This window comes from Girardinichthys multiradiatus, chromosome 9, assembly GCF_021462225.1.
Source record: "Girardinichthys multiradiatus isolate DD_20200921_A chromosome 9, DD_fGirMul_XY1, whole genome shotgun sequence".
Lineage (NCBI taxonomy): Eukaryota > Metazoa > Chordata > Actinopteri > Cyprinodontiformes > Goodeidae > Girardinichthys > Girardinichthys multiradiatus.
Window position 1 is genome coordinate 14,368,147 of NC_061802.1, and position 12,466 is coordinate 14,380,612.

Here is a 12,466-nt window from a genome sequence, read left to right on the forward strand (position 1 = left end):
AGTGGCAAGAAAAACTGAAACCAAGGACACAAGCAAAATGGGTGTAAAAGCAGCCATAGATCCAGTCAGAGAAAATTAACAAGTTGACAACTGAAAAAGAGAAAAGCATGATTATAATTGCACAGAGAACTAACTGGAAAACAAGATGCAAGGTGACACAGGAGGTGAAACAGGAGAGTCTGGGGACAGAGAAAATGCAGGTACTTAAGATTAAACATGTCTCACCAAGAGAGCAGAGTTTAACACGCAGTAGCAGAAGGCAGAGACAGTGAACTGTAGTAAAGTTTTGATGCCTCTAATAGCCTTTGTTCTGTATAAAAGTCATAATATTATCAAACCTTTATATTAGTTACTGCACAGATATTTGATCCCAAGATTTAAAAGGATAGTTTGGATATTTTGAAGTGATGTTCTGAGATGTTACAATCAGTGATAGTTGCCTTACTTGTAGTACACAGATGTCATATCTCTGTGTGTTTCTAGCTAGTTTTTGCAATTTTAAGATTTTTCATTCATAAGATACAATGCTGTAATAGTCATTTACTCTTTCACAAGGGACCATTACGTTTTATTGCTGCTTTCTCAACTAAACAATGAATGTTTCTATGTTAAAGTTACTTTTGGTTGACTTGTTAGTCCAATCTTTGTTAGCAAAGAGTAAAATAAACTTTTGCATTTTGTGATACGCAACAGAAGCAAAGATATTATGTTTGTGTGCTCTACCATGTCTCCTAGCTATTCAGAAAGTTTTCTGGTGGACTCACAATAAGTGGATCGGGTGGATAGCCGGCAGCCTCCACTAAATTGAGTTTTGTGAATTAACATTGAAATCAAGTGAAAAGTGACAAACTTAAAATACTGTCTCTTGAGAAGCTATATGATAAATATTAAATATTGTAGCATTATACATACAACACAGATAAGCCTTTTCAGACTGTTTTAGATTGTAAAAATCAACAAAAAATAATTTCTTAGAACAAAACGTATTTGGTGGTTTTTATTTTACATACACTATGGCAATCTAATATCTGTCTACTACAGGTAAGGTAACTATTACTTAAAATAACTTAAAAGGTTTTCACTTTAAAAAAATCTGAAGTATCCCTAATATTTAAGGAAAATCTCAGTTTTAAAACTTTAGTTTCCTTCAAAAATTATTTGTATCGTTCTTTTGGAGAAGAGTTAAAACAATATATTTTATATTAATTATCTTTTTTATATGCTGCTCTTTTTAAATTCAGTAACAGCCCATAGAGGACACTATTTCTCACCACTAAAGTTATGCAGGGCATAAAGGTAGTACAATACCACAACAGGAATCTAACAGAACCATTGTCCGATTTTTGTTCTGTTATAGCTGGTACCTTAACTGCAGGTTCTCTGTGATAAGGAATAAATGTGATTGTGATTTATGTACCATGACATTTGTTACATTTTATTTTACTATTAAAATCTAATTGAGCTAACTTTGCATTAAACAGAAAAGATGCTCCAAATATAATCCAACAAACATTTTGAATTTACTGTAGTTTCCCTGAATACAAATTCCCAAACAATGCTTTAGATGCTGAGCATTTCATCACTTCTGTAAGCAAAGAAGAAGAGAGGCATAGAGATCATGGTGGAAAAATTGCAATAGAAGGAAATCCAACTTGAATTCATATAAGGGAATTTTGTGCATGTATGAAACTAAGTAACCTTCTAGCAGCAGCAAACTTATATTATTTAAGTCACAAATTGAACAAAGACAACTTTATCTTTTCTTGTGTTTCTGTCCCTTTCTTTAATACTATACTATATAAATGCTTATATTCTTACCATGTATAATCAGGCACTATAGGACTGCAAATTCATAAATATTCGTGAGAATCTCGGAAAGAGGACTAAAAGTCAGACTGTATCTTTTTCTTTGTAAACAACACATCATGACTTAAAAGTGTTAAATGTAAGACTCATTTATAGTGCCTTATACATCTTTTTTGATGTGCAAATGACCAAAACTAGGATTGGTAAAATTATCTTTGCATTGTGTTTTTAAACCTTATACGCACGTCGAAACCTGATGTCACGCATGCAAGAACCCACCCCGCCAGCTTCCTGCGGAAGGGCAAAAAAATTGCACAATCTCAACCTATGACTACCATTGTTTTTAGCTGTCAAGTTGTAAACATAATGCTCTAAATATTAAATGTATGCATGATATATAATTTAATCAGTATGGTTAGCACATGTAGCGCTGAAGGGTGCACAAATAGGAGGACGCTAATGTCAAATTTCATAGGTTTCTAGCTGATGAAATACGGTGAAAGCAATGCTTAGCCATGAAGAGAGTTCGACTGGACGATCAATCCATACCCTGGGAGCCAAAATCTCATGATATAATCTGCTCAGTTCACTTCACAGGAGGTATGTTCAAGTTTAAATAAAATCGTATAATGAGAAAATTTAAATTATTCAAAATAGTCTGCTATTGTGCAAAGTAACTTCTAGCATAGTTAGCATGGAACACTGAAAATTAGCCATATTCAACAGATACACGGCAGCTTTTAGAAGGCCATTAAAGTGCATAATATATACATGTATTTATCAATGTAGATTTGTACCAAATCAGGGTTAACAGTTGGTGTGTTATTTATGGATCTTCAAAATGCACCATATTGTGTGAAAGGTAAAATCTGAAAAGGTAAAATTCTATATTCCAAAACTAGTAATATCAGCGCAATATAAGTACATGTATTGTACATATGTGTTATAAACAACATACCAATGTTTTATTTTAATATTATGTTTTTAAGAACCGATCCAGATCCAGATCCCATAGAGTCACAACTGAGTACTATAAGAGACCTCTACACAGAACTGCAGGAAGCACACAATGGTCTTCAGGCTGAATACCAGCAGCTGCTTTCCAAAAACCAGGAAAGCAAACCAGAACTGAAGGACAATATTCAAAAGGGACAATATACGTACACAAACTTGAACAATGCGCAAATAAGGACACTTACTGATTTAAAATTCTCTGCTGTTTTTGTATGGGTTTTATCGCTTATTTCAGTGTTTCTCAAACCTATGGGAAAAATATGCCCTGGCAATCAACTTCATTTGGTGTTGATGAAATTAAGGCTTTGTTTGACAAATGCTGACCTAGCCATTAGATGTAAAATGTGTCTTACCCAGGTCTCCAAAATATTTCCAAGGTGTCTGCCTATCATTTCTGAAAACCTTCAGTTTTTGATCAAGTGGTCCAGGAAAGCAAAGGTACTTAAAAACTTACCTACCTGTTTTTTACACCAATGCAAAAAATATAGTTATTTTTGATTGAACAGAAATATTTATTCAGTAACCAACAAAATATAGACACTCGTTAAACTGCATATTCAAACTACAAAAGCCACAACACAATGGAGTTTTTAGTTGGCATAACACCATATGGTACAATAAGCTTTGTGTCACTAGCATGGGGAGGCAGAATATCAGATAAGGAGTTAACAATACAGTCTGGCTTTCTGAACAAAGTTGAATATGGAGATTTAGTTTTAGCAGACAGAGGTTTATAATATCTTTAGAACTAGCTGTTTATGGGGTCTCTTAGCAGTCCCACCTTTACCAGGGGTAAAAAGGAGCTCTCACAAAAAAGAAGTTGAGACTGCAAAAAAGCTTGCCTGGTTGTGAATTCATGTTAAATGGGCCATTGGGTGCATGAAAAACTAACAAATACTACAACATACAACACCAATATCTCTTGTAAAACATGCAGATGACATTGTCTAAGTGTGTGCAACTCTTACAAATCTAATGGGTAGACTGAACCAATTCACAAACTGTAAAATACACATATACAATATCTCTATACTTTCATGAACTTGCTATAAATATGTCACAATGTGAATGACTATCAGAATGCATTGTTTTGTTTTACATAAGTGCCTTTTATGTATTAAATCTGGTTGCGCATCATCAGGTTTTCTGTATTTTCTTTTATACCTGTGGTCATTTGCACAATAAACAATACAATAGTTTGTTGGTCTGTCAATTGTTCTTTGCACTGATTTCAGGAAGAAGGACATTATAAGAAACTGTTAACATTTGTTAAAAGTTCTTGTTCAAGAGTTCTTCAAACAATTTACTGGGCTTGTTTTTTCCCTGATGGTTTTAAAATCATAGGCCACTATTGATGTTATTCGCCCAATCAGATGTCACTTCCACAAATCTCACTCTGTCTATCATTATGCTGCAGCTTCTAAGCTGGCTGCCTGTCCTACATTCACACTGATATCTTTTAGGATATCCAGACCACTGGGTCATCAGCTCTCCCTGAGTGCTCACAGCCTTTTTCATTTACCTCATCCTTAAAATTACTTGCACAAAAATGCTTCATTTAAAATAAGCAAGACTTCAATGCTTTCAAAAGCATAGTATGATCATTACTTCGTGATCAAATTATCAAAATAAAAAAAAGACCACACAGGTATTTTGGACATCTTGTACTCCCTATAACATCCTATTTAGATAAAATGGGATATTTCAGAATGCAACAACCTATTTCTTTTTGTAATTGAAGCTGTGTCTGTGTCAGAATCCTCCTTGGCCAGGATGCCTCTCTCAGGACAGATTTGTTTCTATTTATGGAGTTGCAGCTAGCTCTTTTTCTCTGTCCTGCTTAGACACAGGTCTAATTCTCTTCGGTCTTGCCTTCATCACCCAACCATGTTTTGGTTTGCTGAAATCCATGTCTGCAACATGTTTAGGTGTAACCTGTGAAACTGACATAAAATGTTCACGTATTTACACTGCTATTACTATTTTGCGCCATTAAATTAAAAAAAATAACTTTGAATCATGCTAGTATCACTAAGATTATGACACACAAACACAGATAACCTTTCTTACCTTTTCTTTGTAGTAGCAGTGCCAAACACATGCTGTGCGTGTGTTGGATTGATGGTTGAGTCCAAGCTTCACAGCTGCCTCAATCTTGAACAGCATTGCAGCAATGTGACTGCAAGCCTACATTTATAAATAAATAGACAGTAAGTTGCATGATACAGAAAGTAATACTCCATCTACGTATGTAGCTACAAAAATACACCGTAGTGTAATTTTCATTTTACACACACATTTGTGTTGATTCAATATTCAATATTACATGCATAATTTATATCAATATTCAAAACACCAAAATATATGCCTTGAATTTATTATTTATAAATGATCTAAATTAATAATACCAGGGTTCATTTTGTTAACGTAACTGTTCTACTGCAGCAGTGCGACTATGGATGGCAACTAAAGGAATCGTCTTTATCCCCTCCAGTGTTGTGCACATGCATGAAATTTACAGATGTAATCAATAACATTCAACATGCCTATAATGAACCAGGTGTCTGGAATCCTGGACAATTGTCTTATAAAGCTTCGCCTTAATTAACTAGCTTATGTTGAAAGTGTATTCTGATCTCCTTATATCACTTTTTGTTGTTTCTACAGGTCTCATTCCTACTGGCTAGGACATATTCAGTCTCTCCTGTATTGCTCAGAAAACAATCAAATTGGAACATTCTCAGAGGAGCTCCACAGCTGCGGCTGCCAATTCGAACATAGCCCCTGTCAGTTGCCCCCACCCTGCACTGTTGGCGAAGGCTTGGCCTGTGCAGCGTGTGCATCAGACAACCACACCCGATGTGGGAGCTGTAACCCAGGATTTGCCTTGATGCAGGGGGCCTGCAGACCTATGGTGGCAGACTCCACAGAGAACTACCTGGGCTTTGAGACAGACCTCCAGGATTTGGAGTTAGGCTACCTACTGCAGAGAGCAGACCGCAGGCTTGAGGTATCTCTTTGTTCACTTTTGTTTAAAGATGTCAGGCTCACTGTTAGTAGAGCTGTCTGAAAGCTGTGCCTGGGAAAAAGACACACATACTCCTGGGATTGCATTGTATAGTTCTCAGCTTCAGGCAAGTTAAAAACTTTACAGTTCCCCACATTTCTGTTTTACAATTTGTCGCAATATGTTTTAGTGGATACCATTTGTTGTTTTGGTCAGTCTTAGTTACAACATAATATTAATGTTCCTTATTTATTTGCTTAACCTTGGCAGTTACTGAGTGCATAAATATGGTTGCATTTAATGTATGGGACAGTCTGTGTAGATCTTCTATGTGGATGCCACAGCAGATTAAAAACACCAGCATGTATGAAAAGTTATATTTTTTTAAAATACCAGGTTATCCTCTAAACAACAAAGTAAAACATCAGGTAAACAAAAATGCATGACATTTTCTTATATGTCATAATTTATAAAATGAAAATCAGTCATAAGTCAAATATACTTTTTAGTTTAGTTTTCAGTATAAACTATGAGGCCTAAACTCCATAAAAAGACATGCTTACTGTTTGAAAAGGACCCAAGGTAGTGAAAAGCTCTTGTTATCAATTTAATTTGATTAACAGATCTTTAGCAAAGGTCTCAGTGTCAATACATTGATTCATTTTAGCAGTTTGCTGGTTTGTAGCACTTAACTGTGTTAATAAGAAAGACTTTAGCAGATATCAATTCTTCATTAAGACTTTTTACAAGTGGATGAAAATCAAGACCGCAACCAATAATGCCAGGTATCGATGGGTCTGACAATGCAGAAAAAAGGTAAGAGCTAAACTCCACACTCTTGTGGCCAGTTGGTATGTCGAATGTTAATCTTCATCACGTTGAAATTAAAAACAACTTCAAGGGGTACATTGTCCTTGTATAAGTAAAGCAGGAGTTGGGTCCGCATTCTTGGCACAAAACTGATCTTGTTCCCAGTGCCGGTTACGCTCTGATTCTGTTGGCATCTTTAGGCTGTGACTTCAACAGGCACTGGATCAGTTATTGGAGTCCATAACCCAAGTGTGAATCGGCTGGGATGTACTTTTACCTCGTAATTTTGGTCCCAGTGATGTTCACAACAATCTTTGGGGAAACAAGAAGCAAATCATTAATTCAAAGAGTTATTTTACAGTATAAAACCGGGAGGAACTCATAAAATGGTAAACAGACTGAATTTATATTGCACCTTTCTATTTATACCAACCACTCAAAGTGCTTTACTCTAGAGCCACATTCACATACTAATTGATTTGCAACATGTGATTAAATGCCTTGCCAAGAGGCACATCCACATGTGGCAGGAGGAAGCTGGAGTCAAACCTGCAACTTTAGGATTGCAAGACAAGTATTCTAATCACTGATCCACAGTCACCTACAAAACCGCCACAACCTACAGCCCACAATAAAACCTATTAGGATTCCTAATAGGTTTTATCATGGCGCAGGGATATGTCTCTCAAGCTCTATTCATTACATATCTGTGAATGTTACAAACTTCATCTGACTCTAAAATTTGTATTTCAGTTTCACAGTATAAATGCTGTACAGTGATCATAAGTTTATTGGTAAAACACCAGGTTTTAATTCCAGCTGTTTCTCTTCTTCATTCCCCTGATCTCACCCCAAAAACGATAGAACACCACTATATGTTAGTGAAAATCTCTTTATAATTTTTACCCATACCTTCATGCATAATTCGTAGTGACTGTAAAGAAACCATCGGTTACATTTTATGTTGCAAATCAAGGCTTTTATTTTAGCAGCTGTAGTCTCATTTACACACTCAATCGCTGGGCAAGACCTCAGTTGACACTGCTGCAATGGAAGGAGTTATTCACCTACCATGTGGCTCTGTTTTGTAGCCTCTGCAGTGGATATGCTCACAAAACATTTCCAAAGTAAATAAAAAATCCGGAAAAATAATTTCCAGGTAAAGTAGGTCTCTGTGTCGCAGTCAAAACATGCATTGTAACACATCTGGTCTGAGAATCACTTCGAATCCCTAGGAATGAACTGAACAAATATGGCTTGTTTAGAAGGATTACCAGAGAAAAAGCATTTTCTTCCTAAAAGGAACATGAAAGCACTGCTTAGGTTTGCAAACCAAACCAAACACAACATATTGGAAAAATAATCTTTTTATTTTTATTTTTTTGTTTTGTTTTTTCCTTTTCTGAAATAAATGTGATTGAATTTTATTGTAAAATGCAAAACAATTAAACAAAAATATGTAACTTTACAAAAATAAAAACTGAATCTGAAAACAGTAAATAATACAGTTTTTAGAGGGATGCATTGTAGTAGAAAGCATGAAGATTTGGGTTTTTTTGCCACTTCATAAAATAAAGATATTGTACTAATTAAATTAATAAATAACTTCTCTATGTGTAAAACAAAAATTCCAAGTGAAATGTTTAGTCATCAATTTTACAAATAACACTAAGCTGAAAATGAGTTATCTAGGTGGAAAATATCTAAATAAATATAACAAATCTACAACAGGATAGGTGAAACTGAAAATCCAGAGGTATCCATGACCAAGGTAATCTACAAACTAAAGTAAAATGCATGGTGGGAAGCTGTTAAAAATTTATGTTTTTAAATATGACTAAAAAAAGCAACATGCTAAAGAAGTCAGGAAAAAAGCTAAAAAAATACAACATGTTACTTGTTACGATTGATAGAAAGCAATTATATAAAAGCTATAAGATGTAGTGAAGAAAACAATTACTTACCTTTGTTTTAGATTGCTTACATTTCCCGTATCTTTAGAAAATGTTGGGTCTTGAGCTTGTTTGACAAAGATAACCTGTGAAAGATATCAAGAAGTGTCAGATTTTTGCTGGAAAAATGTGCAGTGTGCCTGGAGCAACATCTTATTAATCTCCTCTTTTTCCCAGCCTGGATGCTTCAATAACTATTTGCTTTTCCTCATCAGTTTCTCTTGCTTTTTAGAGACCAAATCTAATAATAATAGAAATAATGTCAGGGCTTGTTGTTCATTTATGACCGGACTGATATTCCTGAAATCATAACTGCAAATCATGTGGCATCCCATAAAGCTTATGCCTGTGGCTCAGAAGCAAGAGTAGTTGTCTTGCAATCAGAAGGTTGTGGGTTCGAATCCAGCTTTCTCTTGCCATTTGTCGATGTGCCCCTGGGCAAGGCACTTAACCTCAAGTTGCCTGCTGATCTGTGTATTGAGTGCGATTGGGTGAATGTGTCTCTAGTGTAAAGCGCTTTGAGCGGTCTGTATGACTGGAAAAGCGCTATTTAAGTTCAGTCCATTTACCATTTAATTTACATATTTCAGTGTTACAGAGGTAACACTGATGGATCTTGCACAGTGTGACATACAGTAATATCTAAAATGTACATCTTACAAAATCTAAGATTAATTCTAAAAACTGCACATGTTCAACATATGGTATGTAGTTTTTAAACTTAACTAATTTGTTTCCCGGTTTTTTTCGGTCACACAGGTTCATGCCATATTCATCAGTAATGACATGCGACTAAACAGCTGGTTCGACCCATCATGGAGAAAGAGGATGCTGTTGACGCTAAAGAGCAACAAATATAAGACCAACATGGTTCATATGCTGCTTGGAATATCCCTTCAGGTCTGCCTTACAAAGAACAGCACACTGGAGCCTGCTCTCACTCTCTATATCAACCCTTTTGGTGGGAGCCACTCAGAGAGCTGGTACATCCCTGTCAATGAAATTGGTTTTCCAGATTGGAAGGCCACCAAGTTGGACTTGCCCTTTGAGTGTTATAACTGGACTTTGACATTGGGTAACAAGTGGAAGACATTCTTTGAGACTATCCACATTTACCTACGTAGCAGGATAAAGACTCAGGATGGAGCAAATGACAGTGTTTATTATGAACCTGCCGAAATGACGGATCCTGCTCAGAGCCTGGGTTACATGAAGATCAATACCATCCAGGTCTTTGGCTATAGTATGCACTTTGACCCTGAAGCAATCCGTGACTTGATCCTGCAACTGGACTACCCTTATACCCAGGGCTCCCAGGACACGGCCATCCTTCAGCTCTTGGAAATACGAGATCGTGTGAATAGGCTTTCCCCTCCAGGCCAACAGAAGATGGACCTGTTCGCCTGTCTCCTCCGCCACAGGCTCAAACTAACTCCCAGTGAGGTGGTTCGCATTTTTGCCTCCTTGCAGGCCTTCACTGCACGTTTACCTAATTCAGTGGATTATGAGACCACTAAGCTGTGCAGTTAACAGCTGGTTGAAGGGAGAACACAATGTAAATTGCAAACAAGGAAAACGTTTTGGATCCTTGATGCAGATGCTTACACATGTGCTTTGTCTCTATGGATTACTAAACTCTGTGGTTAATCATGAGGCAGCCAGCTATGGACAGCTGAAGAATGTACTCATCTGACTGTTTAAAATTTTTCGATGCCCGTTTCAGTGCGATATGAAAAAATGGGCTGGATCTCTGAGGAAATGCAGAACTGTTTCTCAAAATAACATTTCTGCCATAGAAATTCAGAAGCCACTGCATAAAGTTAAACCATCCTGTTTCAATATGATTCTGCTCATTTATACTGTAAGTACCAATGCTAAGTGAATAGACATTTTATGAAAGGTACTCTGTTTGTTTGTATTTTTTATATGTTTCTTTGCTTTAGTGACTGTGCACTTTCCATGACTTAAAGATTGCAGTGGTGTAAAACAAGATTTTGTAGATAAATTGATATTAAAGACATCATGTTATAACAGATTTGACCCATCGAAAAGTTTTCTTTTTAATCCCTCTAGAGTGAACAGAAATGGTTTGAAAGCCACAAAAGATAATAATTTCATGTGGTCTGCCTCTCAAGAGATTCACATTGGCTTTTCTAAGGTAAAGTTACAAATAAATACATCCACGGCAAAAACCAATAACACACTTAATAAATTAATTTACTAGCCTTCTTTATCAGGTACAGGTTGCTAGTAATGGTTTGGATCTGATTTAATTCAGCATGACATAGAATTAACACGCTGTTGAAAACATTCCTCAAATTCTGGTCCACATCAACATAAGGGCATTGTATAGTAACTGTAGCTTTGTCATCTGCACATTAAGGATGCAAATCCTCTATTCCACCACTGTTTGAGATTTCTGTGCTGAGCTTAATGACTTGGTTCAGGGTGCAAGTTATAGGCATAGTCAGCAACAATTCCCAGGTAAGCTGTAGTGTTTAATCCAGGAGTCCCCAAACAACCAGGCCCCAGACTAGTACCATGCTGTGAGTGTATTGGCACTGTGCTGCTCCCCCTCCTTCAAATGAAGATCAGTTGGTATGAAGAGGTCCGTGTGCCAAAACAAATATCTCCCACACCATTATGAACAAGATATTTTCATCCACAAACCGGCTACTTACTGCAGATTTTAATTTTTTGGACCATTCTCTCCTAACCCAAAAGATTGCTGTGTGTGAAAATCACAATATACATAAATAGTCAGTCATTTTCTACCGCTTATTTCATAGTGGGTTGCGGGGAAGCTGGTGCCTATCTCCAGCAGTCTATGGGCGGGAGGCGGGGTACACCCTGGACATGTCGCCAGTCCATCGCAGGACAACACACAAACAACCACACAGACACTCATTCACACACCTAAGGGACAATTTAGAGAGACCAATTAACCTAACAGGCATGTATTTGGACTGTGGGAGGAAGCTGGAGTACCCGGTGAGAACCCAAGCATGCACGGGGAGAACATGCAAACTCCATGCAGAAAGACTGTTATCTAACAGACGGGTTTGACAACATGCAAGTCAATTTGGGTCTTTGATTTTGTTTAACTTGGTTTAGAGGAACTAGATACAGTGTTAAGGCTCCTTCAGATCTCCAAGACTTAAACGAGGAGGTCAATATTCATTTTTAAGAATTTTTACTTTATTTTTCACTGTTCTCAAATTTAATGCTGCAGATATCATCATCCTAAACAGCATCCTGAACCTAACACTATGTGGCCATAAACACAAGCGACTTGGACAGTGCCGACTAAAACCAGCCCGTATTTAAAAGATTTAACCTTTTTAATCCTCCTAGATCCTCATCCCCCGACATCCTTTAGCAGCAGATCCGTTCTATCTTCACCCCTATTCTTCTCAGTCTCCGCCTCATTTTTCTCCTCCACAGGCATCATCGTTAATTAATTATTTTCTTTCTTAGATCTTCAGTCTCATCTACGCCTTGTCAGGCACACTAACTTAATCCTTTTAAACCTCAATAACTTCCCTTCCTTTCTCATTTCCGGCCTCGGCCCCAGCCTCGGCCTCTTTTTTGGGGGAAAGACATCTTTAAATCTAACCCTAAGATGTTCATTCAAGCCCATGTCATTCTCAGCATTCACGTCTTCCACTGGGGTCCAAGCGCCAAAGATATTAACATGCACTAATAAACTTTTCTAATTGCATCCCTCTCCTCTCTTTGTGAGCCTTTCCAACTTGAAATGGAGTTTAAACAAAAATTCAACATGGAAAACTCACCATTACCTCCAGCTTCGTCTAATTACTCCTCCATGCGGCTCTGCTTCACCAATCAGCGTCAAGTCTGCATTTCTCCCCGGCCA

The 12,466-nt window shown here is 36.9% G+C and overlaps 1 protein-coding gene across 1 annotated transcript in view; it reads left to right on the plus strand.

Moving 5' to 3' along the window:
- brinp3a.2 (bone morphogenetic protein/retinoic acid inducible neural-specific 3a, tandem duplicate 2) overlaps positions 1-10,624 on the plus strand; it is an 88,373-nt gene extending 77,749 nt beyond the window's left edge. Inside the window, exons 8-9 of the mRNA XM_047375878.1 lie at positions 5,488-5,830; positions 9,349-10,624. Of these exons, the coding sequence (XP_047231834.1) occupies positions 5,488-5,830; positions 9,349-10,119 (1,114 nt within the window). The 3' untranslated portion in view covers positions 10,120-10,624. The remainder of the gene's footprint in view (positions 1-5,487; positions 5,831-9,348) is intronic.
- The last annotated feature ends 1,842 nt before the right edge of the window (positions 10,625-12,466 follow it).